The sequence below is a fragment of the Brienomyrus brachyistius genome, chromosome 13 (assembly GCF_023856365.1).
Source record: "Brienomyrus brachyistius isolate T26 chromosome 13, BBRACH_0.4, whole genome shotgun sequence".
Taxonomy (NCBI): Eukaryota; Metazoa; Chordata; class Actinopteri; order Osteoglossiformes; family Mormyridae; genus Brienomyrus; species Brienomyrus brachyistius.
This window is the reverse complement of record NC_064545.1, coordinates 5,166,942-5,191,030: the sequence shown is the minus strand read 5'-3', so window position 1 is coordinate 5,191,030 and position 24,089 is coordinate 5,166,942. Positions and strand designations below refer to the sequence as shown.

At 45.6% G+C, this 24,089-nt stretch overlaps 1 protein-coding gene across 1 annotated transcript in view; it reads left to right on the top strand.

The window, feature by feature from the left end:
- LOC125705919 (potassium/sodium hyperpolarization-activated cyclic nucleotide-gated channel 3-like) overlaps positions 1-24,089 on the top strand; it is a 43,237-nt gene that overhangs the window by 4,149 nt on the left and 14,999 nt on the right. Inside the window, exons 2-4 of the mRNA XM_048972269.1 lie at positions 8,823-9,246; positions 17,549-17,710; positions 19,322-19,540. Coding sequence (XP_048828226.1) covers positions 8,823-9,246; positions 17,549-17,710; positions 19,322-19,540 — 805 coding nt within the window. The remainder of the gene's footprint in view (positions 1-8,822; positions 9,247-17,548; positions 17,711-19,321; positions 19,541-24,089) is intronic.

Genomic DNA, 24,089 nt, shown 5'->3' with positions numbered 1-24,089 from the left:
AAAATTAAAAATAAATGTCCTCCAGTGGGATTCCGTTATAAGCTTCCCATAAAAGCTGAGATAACCTTTGACTCCAGTGTGAGAAGGTCCCTATAAACATAAAGAAGGTTAATGCCTGGCCCACCCCTCGCTGGACCCTTGCACTCCCGGATTCGCTAATACTCCCTTTAACTGACCTGCTGTTCAGTGTCAGTTTGGCTCTTCCGGTACCATCCTCCATTTAACAGCTCCTCACCCCTCGATTGAGAGAAAATGAGAAAAAGATGAAAGTGTTACATTTACATTAGTGCCCGATTATGTGGCTGACGCTCTCACCACGAGTGGCTGCGGGGCCATTGAGGATAATTGCATATTTAAATACACAATTCACCGGAAACTTTTCATCTTCCTAAAGAGGGCCAGCGCTGTAAAAAAATAATAATAATATAAACATATCTGGCTAGTAAACATATTGTTTCAGCTTGACGGCTCCGCACACAAACAGCCTGAGCAGAAACAGCTTTGTGCCCCGTCTAAAAAATTAATACCCCGTTGTCAGAATGTGACTGTCCTCAGTGGACAGCTGCGTGTCAGGCATCTGGAAAGACCTTATTCTGCAGTGAGGTCCTTCAGGTTGAAGACTCCGGTGAGTCTTCAGATGCGTAAGCTGGATCTCAGGATGCAACAAATAGGCAGACTCCTTGGGACAATTTAATTAAACCAAAATGTTAACACGGTGAGCTGACAGAAGTTATTATTATAATAGTTAATAACCAAAAACAGACCTGCAAAGCACTTAGAAAGTCATCCCTGCAAAACATGAGCACATTGTTTCAAGAAACGTACAAATGTACAATGTTTTACATCAATTCAATATTAGAAGCTGAATTGCAACATTTATATTGACAGCCCTGAGGCTGCCACATCTCCCTACTGGTTGACCCAAGTAAGATGTTTTTCTTTTATCTGTCTGTGTCCTTTTAAATGTGTTTCCCTCCATTGTGGACATTTTTTCATTTAGTGCAGGTAATGCACGGGATTAAGCAAACGTGCCAGTGGGACTCAAAAGTGGGGTAATCAGAAAAGCCTGGCGTGCTCATCTGAGAATATTAGAAGCACACATCAGAAGAGATTACTACGATGCAATTTATTTAATGGAGGGGGGATGGGTCAGGAGTGGGGGGTGACTGACAGCGAGCGACTCAATGTGCCACATGGTCTCTGGCTGTCATGTGTGGGAGCAACAGACCAGGAAGCAGGACGCACATAAAGCACAGCCAGGGTGGGCTCCTGTGCATTATCATACCCTCCTCTCCTGTATTTAATTACTTATGGTGCATGTCTTCCCCACTGGGTGGAGTAGCATCGCTGGAATAGCCAGTAGTACTAATACGATGTGATGGCCTTCTGGGTGCTCTGGCTTCCTGGGCATAAGTTTGCGCCAACTGGTATGACATTTAGATTTAATTCCGGGAAGAGCATCTTCAGCTGCGTGTAGGCAAATACCAGTGTGAGTTTTCCTCATCGTCTTCCATTGCCTTTTCTAGTGTCCTAGTTGTGTCCTGTAGGCAAGCTGCAAAATCTTAGCAACAGATGAAGTTACTCTTGAATGTTATGATTCTGAAAGCAATCCATCTCTCCCATTTGTTCTTTCCTCTTCCCCACCTTGTGATTATTCTGCCACACACTGCAGACTAATAGATATATATTTTGGCACAATTTAGATATGGGTAAAAAGGCAGTTTACTTAATATTCCAGGTTCTTCAGTTTGCATTGGACAGGAATACAGTGATGTGGTGATGGAGGAGCAAGCAAATTTAAACTGCTTTATCAATGCTTTGGATTTCCTTTCGTAATGTCAGTCTATAGTCTCAGTGGTGCAGGTGTCTATGTAAGTCCAGGGCATGATGCAAACTTTGTACAACAGGAAAAAAAATCTGTCCTGAAGTTAACAAAAGAAGAAGTAAAAAAAAATCTTAATTAATCTCATGTCACACTTCAGTACTTTTTTAATCTTCAGTTTGATTTCTAATCAACGAAGGCAGCAGCGGTAATTAGCGGAGCCGAAGCTTCCAGTCGCGATCTGCCTCAGCGTAGGTCCCTTTCTCCGTTCCTCTCCTCAGTAGCTCATACGGCCCCACCTCCTTTTCGCAGAGTGGAACAGCTGTTCAAATGAGCCAATCTCCTTTGGCTAAAGGCTCCGAATGGCAAGGGCAGTAGCCAATCATATGACAGTGTTGGTTTCTAGGCCCACCCTACTCTGGTTTCCTTTCATCTCGTGTCTCAGCTGGATACTGGGAGATCAGCCGAATCTGATGTAAAAGAGGAAACTGGTCTTCTTCTCGGTATGGGTGTGTCAAAAGCGTTATCGGTTGGGAAAATTGTTCCAGATTCATCTTTACAAAAACTTCTGCCAGCTTAGCTTCTGCCAAGCCTATCTTTTCTGACAATGATAAAAGCCTGCTCGTTTACTCACGTCAAAACAAGTGAGAAAAGCCTAATGAGGGGATGTTCAGTAATTAGTTGCGCATCTTCAGTGAAAATCCAAGCGCATAAATAAGCAAAATGCAAAGACTCGGCGAACGAGGTTACGCCGTTACGCTCGTTTTCCGATGCTCCGCAATCTCGGGGAATACCAGGTCGCGAGCGGCTGCACGGGGCTCCCCTCTCGCCCCCAGGAAGCGCGGCGCGTGCCCGTGTAGCCGCCGTGACTGGCGGGAAGCACGAGCTCAGATCGATGTCTTCGGCTGGCTCCCCCCATGCCGGCTGTCTGGGAACCTCTGACTAATTGCAGGATACAGAGACACACAGTCTTCAAAAATAGATTGCAATAGGAAAGTCCCCATTTTATTATTCTTTCATTCTCAGGCTATTATAGGGCTGCAGTACTTACCCCCTATGAAAATCGGGTGTTTTGTTTCCATTTCTGTAAATTCATGTTTTTTTCCACGCTGAGCAGTGAATCATTTTATTATTAACGCAGCAGACAATTTATTCAAACAAACTTTAAGGAAACAGTGTTTAAAAAATTGCATAGGTATTAAATGAACATAAATGCCAGTTAAATAAGTGCCGCACATTCATGTGCCTTTTTTGTTGAAAATAAAAAACCACATAGGTTTGACATAAACAGCTTGCTTTTAAGTCGCATTAATGTGAGATATGTGCTTCACTTCTGTGAGTGTTCCTTGGGTTGGAAGGGGTCATAGGGCCAAACATAAAATGTCTGAAGATTTTCAGGCTTTAAACAACGTGGTTCTCTGTGAAAGGTAGGGTGTGGATTAAGCCATTTATCCAGTTAGCAGGGACCCCCCCCCCAATACACCACTTCCTGTTGCTTATGTTCTGTCACTTATCTCTCTCTTCACTCCATCCCAGCCATTTTGAGGTCCAGATCAGCGTTCAAGGAGGCTGGTGGGATAGCTGGACAGAGCAGAGGGTAGGGGAGGTGTGTACACAAAGGGTGCCTGCCAGAATACATTTCCTATTTCAGTCTGAAATAAATGTATTATTATTACTATTATTATTATTCACATGTATATATGTGTCCTAAAATTTTGTGCCCTGGGCACAGGCGAAACACACTTTTTTGACAGACTCTTAATGTGTGTGTGCCAGCCGTTCGAGTCGCTTCAGTTGGTGAAAAGCAGAGCTAACGACAGAAAAAAATAATTACGCTTGTGGATGCAAGTGATTGTATGAAAGCTTTGCGTAAATAACATTGGTTTTCAAAATTGTCTTTTCAATCTTAATGCTAGAAATGTAGTGTGAGTGATACTTGGAGGACATTAAGGTCAAATGCTTCTGCCCCCCCTAACAGAACAACTGGCCCCAGTCTGGCCCTCCCAGTTGAAATGGTCTAGAAGTGCCACTGCCTGATAGAACCCAGTATCATCGTGGGTTGGGGGTCTTGGGTAGGGGGAGTTCCTGGCAGACAGTTGTATATGTCCCTCGTGTGGCGGTTAGCCGATAAGCGGTCTAAATCTGCATGTCAGAGAAATCAGAAAGGAGTCTGATAATGATGAACAGGCCAATCGGGACGGAGATGCTCCCAGAACATGCGGGGGGTGGGGGGGGGAGCAGCAGGGGTGCATATGATGAGTGGTGTGGGATGGCGGAGAGCCGATTACAACCAGAGCTGTCCTTGTCTGGTGTCTTGCATTCCTAAGTGCCGTCACTGTCCCTGCCAAGCTGAGATAGGGCAGTAACCTTTTTAACACAAGCAGTTATTTTGAAATAATGGGCACATACTTAGGAAATGAACTGGTCGTTAGCTGTGCGTTAGCTTTTTTTTTTCACTGAATGAAATTATGCATAATTGATGAGACAGTGGAGCTGGTGTAGTCCATTTACTGCTATATCTCTGCTGAGTTTCAAGGAAGTTCATGTATAGACAGGTAAACTGTTCTTCCCAATTGCCACATATTGTTAAAAAACATCCTAAACACCTTGAATACTGTCTCACCATCAAAGGGTTAAATTGTCTGATGGTCACCGAGCATCAGTGCACTACTGATTGCACTGGTAAATGTTTTGCATTGTCACCATTCACAGTTGTGATGAAGGCAAGGCTGCTTACAGCCCCAAGGTGGAAAATTGGATTGGCTGAGAGCGAAAGCAGACGGAGCATCAGCCTGACTTCGAGCTACCATTCACAACAGAGTAAAGGCAGTAAATTTGGTGGGCATGAACTGCTTTTGTTTTTGTCTTAAGCTGATGCAGGTTCGACTGGGCCAGAAGCTTCCCCATGCTGTGCCATTGTGCGCTGACATCATTAGCTCAATGGTCTATTGTGCGCTTACCTAACAACAGCACACACTGCGCAGGTAAACAGCTGGCTGAATCAATTGTTTTCTTCCACGGGAATCATGGCCTTAACTCTGGTCAAGTAGAGCAAACATGTTTCTCCGTGGACTGTGGGAGAAAAGGCTCAGCCTGGACATGTCAGTGGTTAATCTCAAGCAGAGATTGATGATGTATTTTGTTGGAGAGGTAATCTCAAGACCTTCAATGGGCTGGCCCCCCCATCCTGGGTTGTTCCCTGCCTCGTGCCCATTGCTTCCGGGATAGGCTCCGGACCCCCCGCGACCCAGTAGGATAAGCGGTTTGGAAAATGGATGGAAGGATGGGTATTCTCAAGACGCGTATCCTAATAGTAACTTTCGTGTACTTAAGTATCATTACATTCATTATTTTCCTTCTCTACATTCTGCTGTGTGATTTACGGCATTCGATTCCTTAATCTAAGTTGTGTTCGCATTTACAAAGAGTGAGACTGAAATCTGCCGTGCTTATTTAGCCTTCAGTCTATGATGGTGTTCTGGAAAGATAAAACAGGGTCTCTTTCCTAAATATAGCAGTACTGCCAGGACCTCTTGCTTGCATGGATATGAATAATCATGGGAATTGCTGCATGGTTTTCCCACTTACCTCTTTTTAAGTGGCAACAGCCCGGAGTCTGTTTGCTAGGCCGTCTACTTTGCTGTTGTTATGACTCATATTTACTGAAATCTAGCACAAATAAATATGAGCGCCTTCGTCTGCTGTCATTTCCGCTAATCCAAATCCTGGCATACATTGAATTGAATGTGATGCAGTCGCTGCTAGCCTGATACCTTTTTTCTGCTGTTCCCAGTAATTAAGGCATCGATTCACAATAACTGTAAACAAGTTGGACTGTTATACTTATTTGTATTTTTTTCCTCCATGCAAATACTAAAATTGCACATCACTTCAGGTTTTTTAACAGAACACCCCCATGTTCCTCGTAATATGACCGGTAAAAGACTAATTAATCAGTTTTTTTATCTGCTTCCAAATCACACTGAGAGCATAAGCAGTGTTTTGTGGAGGACTACCATTTCCCATCAGGACTCTGTGTTACTGCCAGCACGTGGCAGCCTGCTTTTTGTTCCGATCGCGTATAGCTTCTGGTACAGTTGCATGAAATCTGTATTTTTTTTTATTCACTGCCTCACTTATTTTTAAAATAAAGTTGTTATATTTTGATAAAATTTTAATGTATTTTGATGCTGGCATCTCATCCAAGGTTTACCTGAGCCATCTGCTCTATGTTCCCTGGGATAGACTCCAGGCCCAGTTTCGACACTGAGCAATATAAGCAGCTGCAGGATGGATGGCTGGATGGATGGATGGATGGATGGATATCTTTTTTTGTAATTTTCTGGGGAAATGGGGCATGTCTTCGTTGCCTTGCATATCTGGGACCTTGAACAAACTATAATACGTTTTAATGACACAAAAGGAGCCCTGCTATAGAATTTGTGTTTGCATGCATCTATACGCATGCACAAATTGCCTTGCATGTCTGGGACATCTTAATTTGCCAGGACGTGTGAATGGGGTTGGTCAGCAAACTGAAATGTGCATGTCAGGACATGCCAGGTAGTTTGAGGGGGATTACCCAGCCCAGGTGTGCCGACAACAGGGTACACACTAGGGTATGTGCCGCCATTCACTACCAGTGGGCTGTCTGGTACACCATGCTCTTTGTGGTGTGGAGAAAATGCCTAATAGAGCTGGATGTGTATTTATGCATATCAAGCACAGAATTACTAGTGGCGAGACCTGTTGATAGCATTTGTGAAGAGAAAAAAAATATCGCTAGGTTATAAAACAATTCCTGCATCGTTTGGGGAAATGGTGCAGCAGATATGGCGATGTGTGCAAAGCAGGGAAAATCAAATCAGGACTGCAATTATTAAAGCAAACCTTTGCCGGTGTGGGGATTGCTGCCGCCTGAGGGAAGGCATCACGCGGGGACCACCACCTGCCGGCACGTTAAAACAGGGCTGTCCTGTCGCTTCCTATCAGCGAAGGGCTCACCCAGACGGCTCTAGGCGCCTCTGATCGCCAGACCCGCGCTTCTCCTGATGTGTATTTGTAGAGCCGTCTTCTCCCACGTCTTCCTTCCTGTGTACAACAAATGCAGCAAAAGGATCCTGCTATGATAAGATGAGCTGGTAGCCGCTACAGCTGTTCGTGGAAGAAGCCAACATATCCGTGTGTGTATGTACACACACAAGCACGTACATACAACCCACTCACATTTTCACACATGCATACATATTCATTCTTTGGGAAACACATACAAACACACACACACACACACACACACACACATATATATATATATATATATGCTGCCCTTCCTTCTATTTCACACACACACATGCACATTCACTTTTTCAAAAACACACACACGCACATACGCATATGACCCGCTCTCTCTTTTTCACACATATTTACATTCTGCTTTTCTCTCTTTTTGAGAGAGAAAGATGAGCGCAGGGTTCCCTGTCGGTGTGGCCCTCACAGAGACCCTGATGGTGGGGATCCCTATTAGTGTGGCCCTCACAGAGACCCTGACGGCAGCTACTCCATCATACCATTTAAGGAGAATGGACAGCTCTCCTCTGCATGCTTGTTATCTCTCCGCGAGGATCAGAATGGCTGCTGGCCGTGCTCTCACCCCAGCGTACCTCCATCCGAGTAACGGCGACCCAGTTAAATGCCACGGCAACGCCGCTGAGATGCAGCCATGCCAGGACATCACTGGTCCTCAAACGTGACAGAAGACATCAACTAACTGTCTGTCTATAAATGTTTTAACCGCTTAATTCCCTGGGGCTTGTGTAGGCTTTGAGTTGTGCATCATTATTTTTAGCATGTCGTATAGTACCATATAAGGATTTTAAACCAAGACAAAATATATGTACATGTAGCAGAGATGTGTGATATTAACACTCTGAGACAGTGGGAGGGCTTGGATTTTTCTGGGGAGAAGCGATGTTGCGAGACACGACCCTCTGCTCACCTGTAATCCATTGGTCATTGTATTGTTTAAGTCTTCCAAGAAAGGATTATTTTGTGCTAATTATGTACTAATAAACTTTCCTTCACCATCCATCAGTTTCCGTGCCCCTTGATCTGTTTCAGAGTTTGTCTCTGTATAATGCATTTTTGCTGTGTCACTGTTCACTATCTGTGGTTGAACATTTCTCCAGTGTCTTCCTGATTATTGATTTTTTTTTCTCCCTCCTGTAAAGCGACCTTGAGGTTGTGAAAGGTGCTGTATAAATGTAATTATTATTATTATTATTTGCAGTTAAAACTGTGCGTTTGTCAGTGTGCAGTGTGTCCAACTTATGTCCAGATGCCTGGACACAATCGTCAGATAAGAGAATAAAATATCCTAAGTTGTTGAGCTTCTTGTCAGTAAGTTGCAGGCTAGAATATCCAGAGGGTCCTGGTTTCAGTTCCATCAGTATGTTTTCCAGTTTTACAAATCGGTGATAGGCCAAGCAGGGCTGGTTAAACTCGGATCACACACTGTGCTTGAGCATGACTAAAAATGCATGTATATAAACATGATGAAGCTGAAGTTGCACAGCCTCTTATCCAGGATAGTGTTGTGTGCCTTGGGCCTCTCCCAAAAAACACAGCATTCAAGATGGGACATGCCCTGGACGGGATGACGGTTCATTCTAGGGCAAACACAGTCACACATTAAGAGACACCACTTTGGCTAACCGTGTCACGCTGGTCTGTGGAAGGAAATCAGATCACTTGGAAGGAATACAAACACTGAGAGGACATGTAAATTCCACAGAGATCTGGGGCATTGAGGAAAGGTGAATAATAAAAATAATAATGACATTGATGATGTCAAAAGAAGATTATGTAACAATGTCGCATTGTAAATATTTACAGAATGCAGTGTGTTTGTATAGCTTATTTACCTAGTTTTCTGCTGAAGTTCTAGGTTAGCTTTTGGTTCCCACATGTTCACCCTCAACCCTGATTGATGGTCCCCTTGCAGGTTCTACTGGGATCTGACCATGCTGCTGCTAATGGTGGGAAACCTCATCATTATACCTGTGGGCATCACCTTCTTCAAGGACGAGCACACCCCGCCCTGGATCGTCTTCAACGTCGTGTCGGACACCTTCTTCCTCGTTGACCTGGTGCTCAACTTCCGCACAGGCATTGTGAAGGAGGACAACACCGAGATCATTCTGGACCCACAGCAGATCAAAGTGAAGTACCTGCGGAGCTGGTTCGTGGTAGACTTCATCTCCTCCATCCCTGTGGACTACATCTTCCTCATTGTGGAGACACGTATTGACTCGGACTTCTATAAGACGGCCCGCGCGCTGAGGATTGTCCGTTTCACTAAGATCCTGAGTCTGCTGCGTTTGCTGCGTCTCTCCAGGCTCATTCGCTACATTCACCAGTGGGAGGAGGTAAGACTCTCGCTCATATACCAAGATCGAACAATTTACATTCTCTGTGGATGCCCTCTCTTGGTCACCACTGTGTTTCTCAGCTTCAAAGTAAATAATAAAGGATTGCCAGCGACGCTGAAGATCTTACAGCAGATTTTTTTTCCCCTTGTATCCTCAGTGTTTTGACTGATCTTTGCCTGTCCGTTGGGGGACAGGCAGCCTGAGGTGATTTAATGCTTCGTTTTACTGGGCAGTTGAGAATATAAACAGGCCTTTATGCAATTTTTTAGGAGGAGGCCATAGCTATATAACCCTGCGGAGTCCAGCGAGTCCTGAGCTTAATTATGAGAGCTGTCGGGGATGCTGTACTGTACGAGGCTAACAGAGGGATGGAGGAAAAATCCCACGAGAGTCACTCACATTCCTATGGGACATGGGGCAGAAGGGTAGGTCATTTACAGAAGGGTGGGCTCCCCCTGATCCAGAAGGAATAGGTACTGTATTAATATACTTAAGCTATTATACTGCAAACGTGTGCCCCTCGTTACTGGTCTAAATCATTTAAGACTGTTAAACACCTGCAAAGTGTCTGATGACAATGAGCATAAAAATTATCAAATTTCCCTCAGACAGGAAATGATTTGCACATCATACTGAAAGTAGGAAATCACTTATGCATCTACATAAGTGTAAATAAGCATGCTATCAATGCTGTATTTTGTAATACAGTACAAAATGTACATATTTCCCAGTATGCACCAGCACGAGAAGCGTCACCTTCCCCAAAGTAGTTTTAGGATCACTGGTGGCTTGAGATTAACACGTCTTCTGTAAACTGCAAGGACAACAGCTTGGAATCACCCCGACTGGGTTCAGCTGGTGTCCTTGGTTGACCAGTGAACTCTTCCCATCATCGTTAAGCCTATACGTGGCAAATTATCTCCGTTCCTGAGAGTATTGTGCGGGGCGCAGATCATAATGAGAAAATACATCCTAAAACGCATTGGGGAGGCCACATACCTGCAGGCAGACAGTGCTCATTCGCTCCCCCACGAGGAAGGCTCGCATCAGAAGGGGAGAGGATCCTTTTGCTGACGCACCCAAAATTTGTGTCACCTTTGTTTCACTGCGAGCCAGCCGCTTCCTGCAGTGCGCCTCGCTGTGAATGGTGGTGACTCAGCCAGCCTACCAGGAGGGAGCCAGTGACACTCTCCGAGAGAATGTGACTTCGTCTGATTGCGAGGCAGAGCCAGCTGTCAGCAATGGGCATATGGCAGAGCCGAGACAGAAACTGACGCTGCACTTAGAGTAGCGGGTGAAATCGCTCTAACGCGTCGCTAGACTCTCCGTCTTGGCCTCTCTGTCACTTGGCTGATGTGGTGACAGTTTTGCTGATATTCAGACTAAAGATTCTGTCTGTCTTGTCTGTCCGTCTTGTGTCATGCACAGACAAGTACCATGCATTTACCTCATGCATTATTGACTGCTCGTTGAGAGTAACTTCACCAGCAGAAATGTTTCTATGAGCTATTCGAATTCATTCATATGCATGTATGTATATGTGCGCATGTGTGTGTGTGTGTTTGTGAGTGCGAGCGGGTATACCTATCCTTATGGGGACACAATGTCCCCATAACGTGATAAATATCCAATTTTTTCCCTTATGGGGACCGGTTTCCCATTACTTATAACCATTACTTATGGTTATGGTTAGGGCAGGGTAGTGGTTAAGGTTGTCATAGTTAGCGTTAGCATTTTTCCCATAGAAGTGAATGAGGATAGGTATACCCTACATGTGCAGGTTTGTGCGCGTGTGTTTGTGTGTGTATGCATGCACTCGTGTGCCTGTGTATATAGCAAAAGCTCTCAGCATTCAAGTAACTGGTATGGCCATGGAATAGGCACATTTCTAAAGTAACAGTAGAACAAAGAAAGTTTGTGATAATGAGTAATAACATTATTATCCCAGAAATACTCTAAACTAACTAAAAATAAGAAAAAAAAGAAAAGCATTGTGCAATGCAAAAAATGTCCTTAACATGCCTGCGGAGTTGCACGCTGTAGTAGTCTTTCCGCCTGTTTATCTCTCAGTCTCTTGTGTTTCGAATACGTGACATAAAATAACAGTACAGTAATCATTCATTTTTGTGTATAAAAGGGTTAAAGTAAGTATAAGAATTTTTTTCAAAATTTACATGAAACTATCTATCTATCTATCTATCTATCTATCTATCTATCTATCTATCTATCTATATATAATTTTAATGGCAGTTGAATCTGAGCATGAAAGCATCCTGCTGGAAAAGTTCTGTGATTGAACTGAGAAAAACTGTATTGTCAGTCATTATGTTATCTGATCACCCAAAGTCAAGAGGACACATGAAGGTCATCATAAGCAGAACCATGTGACACAGGAATGGGAGGAGTGGAGACACATTTACCTAGAAAGGACAGGACAGCTTTTCAAAGTGAGTGCAAGGAGAGACACACAGGGAAAAGGTCGCGGGAAGGCCTACATCTGCCAGTGGCATCGGGGTCTGGGTGCATGTTCTGGGACAGAACCTACCTATGAAGAACCTGGTTCTTCTGGAAGGCAGACTGACCCACGGGACAGGAGGACTGGAGCATGGAAGGGGTGACTTTATCGGCACCCCCAGGACGAGGCGGGCGGGTGACCTGCGTAGTGTTTATGATTACGCCCCCCCCCCTCTCTCGCAGGAGTGGACACAGTATAAAACAGCAAACTTGCTGTGTGCTCGATACCCTGACATTTCCCCTAACTTTTTCCCCAACCAGCTCCTACACCCTCCCCATGTATTATAACAGCCCCTTACTACCAGAAGTCGTGCACTGATGCAGAAAATTTGGCTGATGCCAACAATTCATATGTTTTTGTGTAGTATTACTGATACCAGTAAGCAATATTTTCTGGATATTTGTGTCTTTTTCCTATCTTCTGAGTTTATTATCAAAGAAACAAACCAAACAACAACATGAGATAGAGAGATGAACAACATTTTAAACTACCTGACCTTTAAGTCTATTTTTCTGTAAGCCTTCTGAACTGCCTGCTATCTGACAGTCTGACGAACGCAAATCAGGGCCTCTTACTATATTGAAAACACTACAGGTCATAAATAAAAACCTGCTTAACACCTGCTGGTCAACTGCGACACTACAGAGTGTTTTGCTTGCAATTTTAAACTAAATTAATGATTTATTAAAAAATGCCAGCCCAGCTGCAGATAGGAAAAACAACTGTTCTGCTAACTTTGAAAATTGACTAAATCAGCTGGCAATATTGACCGAGACTGACACATTGGCCCAAGCAGACGTTTTGATTTGTAATGAGCATCAGCTGCTGCCAGTATGTTAATGGATATATTGTACATCTGAATATGGATGGAAGGTGAGACAGTGACGTCTCTGTCGGGAGTCTTTGTGAAATATCTCCTTCCTGTGGTTATTGTGTCCAACTGTGCCGTGCCCCGTTAATGCGGGCATCTGCAGTCAGCCAGAATTATGGCCCCAGGGTCCTCGCGGAAGAGTATGGGGCCGGCGGGTGGCCAATCCGGCAGGGGGCTGGGGCCTCGGGGAGGGACGATAAGGCCACGGCAGCGGGGGCCATGTTCCCGCGGAGGGGCCCCTTTCATTTCCGCCCAGGCGAATTGCCGTGGGTAAATAAATAAATAATGCAAATCAGCTAATCGGGCCCAGCTCCACAGGAGCACTCTTGGGCCAAGGACTGCGCTCTCGGAGATAAGGGTAAGGACAGAGAAAAGGCACGCTAGGGTATTATTGAACGCACAATAAAGCATGCCACCGTCGCTGACAGCTCCTCACGGGTGCAAATTCACTCGTGCGATATTAATATCCACTGCTGGGTATCTTGGAAGACTTTTAAATGAAAATGTGTAATCCACCACCACACACGCACATTTGCATGCCCTGGCCGTCTTCTGGAAGCATCCTTGGTGTACCTTAAAAAAAAAAAAAAAATTTAAACAAAAAAACAGGCTCATTGAAATGCATTAAAGTTCACTGCCACCTGTTGACTGCTAATGTTTCTGCATCGTCATGACAGACAAAAGCAGGCATTGCATTTTATAACCTACTCTGCTATATTAGACACTGCAGGGCTACTGATTTTGGCTAGGCCCCGGGTCAGTTCCCCGTCTGAATGCAGACTTATATCCTCAGTTTTTCCTGCTCATTAATAACTGCCACATGCACATTCAATTTCCACGTGTTTCGGTTTAGGAGTGATCCGATGGGTTTTCTAGCGGAAGTAGAACAGGCAAAGGGGCTTTAAAAACATTTGTCAACACTATTAGAAACATAAGAAGTCGCACAACCCACCATTGGTAGTTTTGATCCATGTACCGAATAATCCATGGGATTCACCGTCTGCCAAGGGCTGCTAATGGAAGGTCGCGGTCTCACTTGCTAAAAACGGCTTTGCAAGGCGCTTGATACCACAGGCCTGCTGGAGAAGGCCTGAGGCAGGTAACTTCAATGGGGGGGCATTTTTCAACTGGTGTTTTACCATCCGGTACAGGAGGAGAGTTTAAGTTTGAAGCCGCAGTCAAAGAGTCACCAAGCATCCAACCGTGTGACTTTCCTGCTCAGCAAGTCAAGTGCAGTTGACAGCAGAGCGCGTGATTCCAGGGAGCTGCAGTGGTGACCTTAAGTTTGCATGTCCCATCGCGCCTGTGGGCCTGTCGTTTATCAGGCCGATCGCCGTCCTGCTGATGGACTTCACTTTGCAGCACTGAGCATTTCCAGCAGCCAGATGTGCTGTGTGAAGCACAGGTCAAAGGAAAATGTTCTCAGAAATGTTCCCCAAATGCCTTTGAGACCTCTCGGAAACAGAGAGAGTCAGACGGGATAGTCTCCGTGCTCCGAGGAAAACCTCCCTCTCTCTCGCTCTCCCTGCAGGTGCGGCCAGAATTAGCAAAGTCATCTCTGTTCTAGTTCATGACCACCCCGATAGTGCCAGTCCCCTTTCACGTTCCTAAGGCACTCACCTGGTCAAGGTCATGACGTGTCTTTGCATGGTGAGGCAAGAACTGAGAGGGGAGTCGTTCAGGGGTCTCGATTCTCTCCGCTGAACGAGGACTGCAGGAGAGCGACGGTTCCGTCCTTGTCAGGTGTGATGACATCATGAAGGGCGTGCAGATGAGAACGGTGATGGAGAGAGACCACAGGCGTGTCACTTACACCTAACCGCCTAAGTTTGCAGGTTTCGTCTGTTAAAGGAATGGTGAGAAAATTCATTCATTACTCACTGTGAATAAATTATATTCACGGTGGCAGTACTAGTTCTGTATCTGCCGGTAAATGTCTGTAGAAATGCAGCAAGGAAAAAATGACCATGACAGATCTCCTAGGTCATCGCTGGTAAGGAAATGCACTCTGGCAGTTACCGGGCAGCCCGTCGTCACGGCTCCTGGTTAGTGGAGTGCACCTCAGCGCCTCATCAGTAAAACAGCTCTGTTTACTTGGCTACAGATTCTGCCAGGGTTATGATGGTATCAGTGAGCGGCAGAGATCCATCCAGACCCATCTAGACCCTGTACAGGTGGGTGCAGGTGTGTGATGGAAAACGAGCTCATGAGTCAGAGGGTTAGAGGTATTAACCAGGGCTTGTTAACCGTCAGTGCTTTTTCAAGCTGTCTGGATTCTGAAATGCATTTGACTAATCTTATGCAGTAAAACCTCGGATTGCGAGCATAATTCGTTCCAGGAACGTGCTTGTAATCCAAAGCAGTCGTATGTCAAAGTGAATTTTCCGATTAGAAATAAAGGAAACTCAGATGATTCGATCCACAACCTAAAAATATTCATATAAAAATGATTAATACAAAATATGAAGTAAAAATACATAAAATAAATTAACCTGCACTTTACCTTTGAAAAGAATCGTGGATGGTGTGAGGGAGACGAGAGAGAGGAGAAGAGGAGGGTTATTTTGTAGGACGACTTTCACTATAACTAACAGAATCACTGCTATCTGTTGGCTCACTGGAATCTTTTTCTTTTTGTGTAACTTTAACAAGGAACCTATCCAATGACAGCCGCTTTTGCTTCCTTTTTGATTCCGCAGAAATGTGGCCATTGCATTGTTGTTAAACAGATTCATTGCTCGCACTGCTACACCCTTATTTGGGTGGTGCTTTTCTACCAAATTTTGACCGTATGAGTGAGGCACATCGACTGAGACCGAGCATGGGAGACGATTACCCTCTCTCCTGCAGCGGGAGAGAGAGAGAAGAACCATTGGCTCAGTTGTGATTATGTGACTTTAGGCAGACAAACCGTATACATAATACTCGTATTGCAAGACCTTGCTCATTTATCAAGTTAAAATTTATTTTTAAAAAAATTTGCTCATCTTGCTAAACACTTGCAAACCAAGTTACTCATAATCCGAAGTTTTACTGTAATTCTATAATAATATTATCCATTCAGTATGTGCTGCTGCTTTTTAGAATTTTGGTTTTATTTGTTGCATCTTAAATCTTTCGTCGTGTAAATGATTTTATCACCTGAGTAGATTTGCCTAAAGTAGGACATCCTTTCCCACGTGTTATGTTGCTAATGATGTTAATAAGATAGAAAGAGAGACCGAAACAGGAAAGCATGGAGCAGAAATGTGTAATCTTTGGATTGCTCCTTGCTTGATTGACGAGCCAGTCGTGATTAAACGGAGTGGCGTTTATTTAATTATTTTCTGCATCTGTTAGAAACTCTGACCTAGACCTTCCTACGTGCACTCCGATCTAATTTCAGGAGATGAAATTAAGTTCTGAGAGGCCTTGCTCGCAATGTTATTTTCAGTGCTATCGGTTTTGTCTGTTGTCAGTTGTTGCTAAGCAATTGACCATTATCTAGGCAAATAGTCATTGGTATTCAAGAAATATAACATTTCTCTGAATTAATTTAAAGTCACAGAAAAGACCAGTATGTTTCCATCCTGCGAGAAGCGAAATTGAACTATCTCTACCTCTATCATTCTCCTGGTAACATCCCTGTCGATGAGATAAATTAAAACCTTATAAACTGAGGAAATGTAAGTGGAATGAAAACTTGCTTCTCTGTTGTAGTAGCAGCATACTGTATTGTATTTCCTTCAAATAAAATTGGCTAATTGTGATTCTGTTATTGCCGGGTGATAATTCAATCCGAAATATACAGTGACACAAATGAAATCCAGAAGATATTACTTGTTCATAAGGTATTTGTAATTCCCTTTACTGTGGTCGGGGATCGTGATTCACGGGGAGAGCTGCAGCAGGAGGCAGATGCCTTGGCAGATGAGGGAGAGCCCAGCCAAGGAAGGAGGGTCTCCTTGGGCTGCAGAAGTGTGCCGAGGAGCGAGGGCTTTGAAAAGGAGCCTGAAGGGGCGTACGGTTTGGGATTTCAGCTAAACCTTCCCGGGAAGCTCGCCACTTCTCCTAATCTCATCTGAGGGCTAACTTTCCATTCGTGAGTGAGCCCTGCATCCCCATCGAAAGAAGCCTGATCCCAATGGAAAGTGCTGTTTACCCGGGTGCCATAACCTGTTCCATAAATGTTTATGTTATTGAGGGACAGTCCTGACAGAGCCATACCTGCATTTTGCCGGCTGCATACTGGCCGGTGCCCCTGCGTCTCCCTGTGGGCCTTTTACCGCGGCCCCGTCGCCACGTTTTCAGCCCGGACGTGGTAAATGCTGCATGTATTAATTAAGGAAGGCACAGGGCAAGCCGCAGACCCCAGCGGTATTATGCGGCTTTAAATTACAGAGGCCATTAAAATCCGCCAAGTCGCCAGCATCCAGGAGATTCCCAGGAGTGCACTTATCATAGGTCAAGCAAACACTGCCTCCGTCCCCTTGACGCGCAGGAAAAGGGGCAGTGCTTATTATTTTAGGAATTCTCATTAGGTTATTAGATTGCCTTAATGTTATCTCCACTCTTAAAGCCAAATAATTATTCCCAATCGAAATCCCTTTAATGCAGGGGTTCTAGTCGTGGTAGCCCAATGCATATGCCAGCTTTAAAGTACCATTTCATCCACTTAGAACCCCAGCCCTGAGAGCCGGCTAAATTAGCCCTACTGGGAAAATGAATGGTTCAGCTGGGTGCTTAAGCACCCTTTTACAACGCAAACCTACATTTCAGGCAGCTTGTAGGGTCTATCATATATGTATCTAATTATGTCTTGTGATTTCACGAGGTTAAAGTATGTAATGTGTGAAATGTCATGTTTTCGGACATGTGAGCAGATGACCTCAGGTACCAACGTATGAACGCGTTTCCTTTTTGCTCCCCTGCAGATCTTCCATATGACCTATGACCTGGCCAGCGCCATGGTGCGCATTGTCAACCTCATCGGCATGATGCTGCTGCTGTGCCACTGGGACGGCTGCCTGCAGTTCCTGGTGCCCATGCTGCAGGACTTCCCCCCCGACTGCTGGGTCTCCAAGAACAAGATGGTGGTGAGTACTCGAGTCCCTCGCCCTCCCCAGGCCTAGCTGCGGTGCTAAATGTAAATGCATTCCAGGCAGGGCTGCCCATAAGGGGGGAGAAAGGTGAAGACTTTCAGGGGCCCAGACACTACGGGGAGCCATGAGTGTGTGAATAAATGGAAGCTTTTCTTTGGGGGGGGGGTCTAATATTTCAGGGGCCCATGCATGTTTTTGGGCGACCTCGAATGTCTGTCAGGCAAATATGACTTGTTGTAGTACGACATGGTACTCATTTAGGTTCATAGGTTATGCAACATGGTGTGATGTAGTCAATGTGGTTTAGTGAGAGACAAAAGCTGAGCTTCAGCTGTCTTTCGGCATAATGACGTGGTGTTTACATATGCAAAAGAATGACCTTTAGGGTTTTAATTAATAAACCGAGTGGAGACGTTCAGGTGCCCAATGGCCCTGCCCCGAATATATATGGCAGGGTGGTTGTCTCATGGGGAAGTCTGCAAAGTGAGGCTTTTATGCAGTATTGATGGTAAGTGGGTTCGGCACCTCGCACCTTAGACAGATATCTGCCTGAATGCTGTTCTGTCCAGTTCTTGGAGTGAATAGCGGGATGTGTTTCATAGGAACGATGCTGCCCATCTGAGAGACATCTCAGGTCTGTTATATAACTGACCGCTGGACCTGCGAGCTGCCTGCGGCGTACAGTAACCTGGCACGTTACAAATTACCGCCGGTTCTTCAGAGACCTCATTTATTATGAGGACTTACCGGCAGGCCCACTGGGATCCTGACACATCAAAGAGGACGCGTCTGCCCATCTTTGAAGGCCCAGAGCCCAAGATGACAAACATGATCACGTCCAATTCAAATGACAACCTTTAACGGCGCCAAGGATGAAAAAATAAACAAAAAAAGAAAGGATAAAAAATGGCAGCGTGGGCCCACAAAAAGGGCTGTGCAAAAGGCTGACAGCTCATTTGGGTCTCTGTAATGGGTACAAATGGTAATCGGGTTAGCAACTGCCTGGAGTGGAGGCTATTACAGAGACGGCCTGTCTTATGCACAAATTGGCCCTCATCTGATAAATCGCTCCACAAACTACCCATTTTCCCACTCGCCGGAGCTCAGATAGTAATCGCTACCCGGTACGCTCACGTAGCTAAGGTCGCCCGCTCTTAAACGTATCATTACCTCGTCGGGTCAAGATATTGTTTTTGCTGGAAACGATCGCAGGCGCTAATAACTGGTTATTCCTGCAGTAGAATCGTAGCTTGAAAGCGATTCGATATCGATTCAGCCTCACAGGGAGAATCGGAGGGAAGGCGGCCAATGAGCATTCTCACAGTAACGCAGCTGACCCCTCGTCGCAGAGATATCCGAAGCCACTGTGATGATTCATTTAGAGGGAACTCAGCTGTCATATTGTACATAGTCTAACGAAGGGGCAGTTTCGCTCACAGATACACATGCTCGTCCGGAGGGCCACTAAGGCTTGATAATTTACACCTCCCCCAATCCTGTCTCTTTAACTACCACTTGATGGGCCACCTTATCTCCCCCCCCCCTTTGGTGCCAATGTCTCTACCGCATGCACGTGCCTTCTCTTACCCCTCCCCCATGTCACAGAACGACACCTGGGGCCAGCAATACTCCTACGCGCTCTTCAAGGCCATGAGCCACATGCTGTGCATCGGCTACGGCATGTACCCCCCCGTGGGCATGACGGACGTCTGGCTCACCATCCTCAGCATGATCGTGGGCGCCACCTGCTACGCCATGTTTGTGGGACACGCCACGGCGCTCATCCAGTCTCTGGACTCCTCCCGCCGTCAATACCAGGAGAAGGTGAGTCGGGGTGTGTGCGTTTGTCTCTGTGTTTGTGCGTGTGTGTGTGTGTTTGGTGAGGAGGCCTCGGTAATGAGGACAGTGCTGTGTAGCATCCTGCCATCCTCAGCCAACAGTGCAGTGCTTTCCATGAGCCTCCTGGGGGGTGGTGAATACACTTTAAGCAGTTTAGTGCATTTACATCGTTATTACGACATAAATATATAAGAGATAGTGAGGGTCAAGTGTGTTTTTCTGACATGAGTGTGAAAATGACCATGTGCTCGTGGAGCAGGAATGCTAGGACCCTATGAAGAGCACTCTCTAATACTACAGAATTGCCCATATCCTGAGCTTTGGCGGCATAAAGTATCTCAAGGTACTTGAGATGCTCTCAGGCAAACGGGGCCTTGAGGCCCCTGCGACACTGACAGATAACAAGCTGTTACTGCTGAGGCTTCTTCTCCTTCTTCAAAACCATATCTGGAAGCAATTTGGTGGGCGCAAGCTGTTGGCTCTGCGTTAGCGTGGCTGCAGAGGTGAATGGCCAGAAATGGGCGGATCGGACCAGGGGATCAATGCAATATCAACCAATCAGTCAGACAATCAGTTATTATTTATATAGCATTATTTTAACCACAGGGTTTACAACGTGCTTTACAGATATTTAAAAGAAAGGAATTAAGCATAACAATAAGCACGAAGAAAGAAAGAAAGAAAGAAAGAAAGAAAGAAAGAAAGAAAGAAAGAAAAAGAAAAGAATATCACCTGAAACGAGGGACTGGTCTCTGTAGGGGATCACCCTCTCTGGTCCTCCTGCAAGGAGACATGAACCCCTGCCATACTGGGACCCAAACCCAGTGTCCTCTGGGAGACTCTTGCCCCAGAATACTGGGGGAAGCGGCCCCTTGCTAACATTGACGATGAAGAGACCCAAACCCCCCCCCCTACTCGTGGAAGACAACACTGAAATTGTCAATTCCTCTCACAATTTGCAGTACCACTGGACCACCCTCTTTGATCATCACGCGAGGGGATAATATGGTCTGGTGTTGCACGCAAGGGGCCCCTCTTGCTCATTAATTGTTTTTAGCGATTGTTCGATGTTCAGCAGGAGTGCAGATGCACTCCGTAAGTGGCGGAAGTCAGGCTGGGTTATGGCTGACAGTCACCTCGTGCCACAGGCTTGCCCCAGATGCGTTGCTGGGGATTCTGCCAGCCCCTCCCCCACTCTGGGTTGGCCTGTCCCTGGCAGTCTCAGTGGCGCTGATGGTAAGCTGTGCTGCCAGCCTGCTGCATGGCAGTGCTGTGGCACTGCTCCCCCAAGGGGGGGCACAGACCTTGGCAGTGCCCGCTGCTGTGTGCCCCCCATCGGAGCGGCATAGGAGGCCCATGAAAATCTGCCATCTCTGCATGGCAATACGGACCAGTGGACACATGCATTGTCTCTCTTAGGGTGGAACTTTGGCCTTAAATGCTTGAGTGGACATGCAGCTATTTAATCCTACTCTTGAGCTAAGCGATAAGCTATTAAAAATTACGCTAAGCAGTTCTCTTCTGCCAGCAGATGGCAGCCTTCCTAAGATAGAGACGGCGAGCATGAGCCTGTCATGGAAGAATAATTAATCAGTCAGGGCTTGACAACGGCGGGCTGGTTAGAAGATAGCTGGGAGGGATACTTCATGTGATGAATCTTTACGTTAATGATTAAAATAAAACTGTACATGATGGGATGGATAATACTAATTACTAAATATGAGATTTATTAGGTCACTTTTATACCATGTATATCCAGTAGAGCCACATCTCACTGTGGGCCGGTCTCTCCATGATTTCATTTGGGAGGAGCTCTTCCCACCAAAACCATTAAAAGCTAGATTTTCCTGCTGGTTCTGCCTATCAGTGATCAAAGGGAACAATGGCACTCGCCTCCATATCATTTATTAATTTAGACAACTGTATCTGTTGCCAATAAAATGAAAAAAATCAATTTGCTTTGCCCACTTATTGAAGATAAACACGCCCGCCTTACATGTCGTTTCCGCGTCTGCTGAAGGGTGCAAATTATTGTGCCCAGGTTCCTGCTTCTCGGGCACTCCAGATGATTAGACTTAGGAGACGAGAAGAACAGGGAAGAGGTTTTTCTTCAGAAACGTGGTGTTTTTTCCAGGCTTCCTTGCCCCCGGCTAGTTCAGACGCGTCCGTCGTCGCGACTCCGTGGCAGCCCTTGCGTTTTTCTGCACCCTTCCCCACCATGTCATGGAAAAAGGCCGCAGAGACTAATTAGGAGGAAACGGCCCTGCTTTGTATGTGTCAGCAGTCTCAAAGCGCACTTTGAAGTGGAACTAAAACTACTTTTTAATCCGCCTCTAATGCACTGTGTCTGTAATGCTGCGAGGTTTCACATGCAAGGGGCCGAGACGTTAGCATCCTCAAATGGCAACAAGCAAGACGGGAGCGTGACGCAGGAACGACCGAGCGGCAAATATGAAACCGACGCGTGACTAATGACTGGTTAGTGGGCCTAGGGTGTTAAGGACCTTCGAAGAGCTGTTTTCTAGAGATGCCGTTCTAATGAAAACTAAAAACGGCGTGAAAAGATTGCAGTTAGTGAGCTACATGTCTAACCAAACACATTGACGGGACCTTCCTGGAGAGTTGGGTGGCTTGCGGCCTTCCCGTAGGCTGACATCGGGCTGCGGCCACATCGCAGTGTAAACACGCAGTGCGCTCCTGGACTCGACACCTCCGGAACCTGCGGAAGGTGCCATTAATATTTAAGGATGTGGATTTTTGGCGTGTCCCTGCATATGTACACATCATTACCTGCCAAACTATCACCCACCTACCCGCCAATCAAAGGGTGCCGTAATGTTGTTAAAATCATGAAATATGTATACATTTTAAATAGATTTTAAAATATGCATGCCCCATAAAATATGCAGACGTGAATGTGCTTTATATAATGCTAATTGATTATTATTAATTCATTCGAACAAATGCTGAAAAAGAGACGGCAAAGCCATCTGTTTCTCAAATTGGCCGTTCACATTTGTGGATCACCCCCTGCCTCCCAAAGGCCCCTTTGGCTGCTCCAGGTCTACATAAGGACAGAGAGCCTGTTCGTGTGAGAGACTGGTCTCCCCAGCAGGCACTGGCTACTTTATATAAAGGTGTGACGTTTTCAAACGCCTTTCAGTTTCCTGGCAGACGCTCGGCACGCCGCGGCTTGTGGCACGCACGCCCCTCAAAATCGTCCTTCAGATACACCGGGGAAGACGCGTTCCAAGCGGCCGCAGGAGGGGCAGCCATCGAAACCTACTTTTTCGTCCAAACTTTTCTTCTTTTTATTTTTTAAATCCCACTAGTTTTGCCTTCGCATGTGGACAGACCTCATAGGCTCTTCTGTTCCTGTCGATTTGATGCACCTCTCCCAAACACTTCCACAGTGTCCAGTCTGGATCAGATGATGGCGCCTTCATTCATTCTGGTGTAGTCCAATAGAATTAGCTCACCACCTGAAAGCTGTTGAAGGAAGGTCAGTCCAGATTTCTGAAGTCACTGACCTCCCCATCCTCTTAACCATGCCAACGATTCCAGAAGTGACCTCCAAGCCTGTAGATGGCAGCGTCTCTGGGGGAGGTGGGTATAGTGTCAGAAGCTACTCACACGGACCTGTGGTGGCAGTCGGAAGCCTGTGGATGGCTGAGGCCCTCATGGTACTGGCAGCTAGTAGATCTGGCACAGAGCGCACTCTCTCTCCTGCCTGAGTTTTTATCTTCTAATCCGTCTTTTAATTAACACCCTCCAATTAAGCACAGGTCCGAGGGGTATAATTAATTGAGGCCCCGAAGCTGATTGTATGTGGGAGATATCCCGAGGCCTCTTCACTCTCAGTTTTCAGCACTATTCCACAATTAAAGAAAAAAAGTCAGCAATTCAGTCTTTTAACAGAAAGCTGTTCACAGTTCACAAGTGGGACTACTCCCACTGGATGGGAGTGCAGTGTTGGGGTGAACGTTGCAGGAAAATGCTTAGGTTATGATGAGAAGAAATAAAAAATATAACTATTTACCTACATTTGAGTACATACTACATGGGATTATATTTTAGCAGTTCTGGGCAAGAGTTTCGTAAAGACCTGTATGTCCTGTGAGTGTGTTTATGATCCCAGTACAGGATGAATGTGAGATACGTACAGATGGACAGCAGAACTCAGAAGCATTGGTTTAGCATTCCTGAGTTGCTCAAAAGAAGATGCTAACCATCATAACGGAGAACAAACCAGCAAACAGCACCAACAACATACAGTACTGTGAACATTAACTCCTCTCATAAGCAAAATCTTGAGAGACAGTAAGTAGAATCAACGGTGCAAAAAAATACATTCTTCAGACTGTCTGACCATCCATCCATCCATATTTTAATGGCTCATCCAATGCAGGGTCTTTAACAGAGAGGACACTGTAGTTACTGATCAGGTCTGTTTTTAGTGGGCTGAACGATGCTGTTAATCTAGGGGCTGCCCTCTGCTTCATTTCTGCAGTGTCGGTATTACCTACAAGGGTTG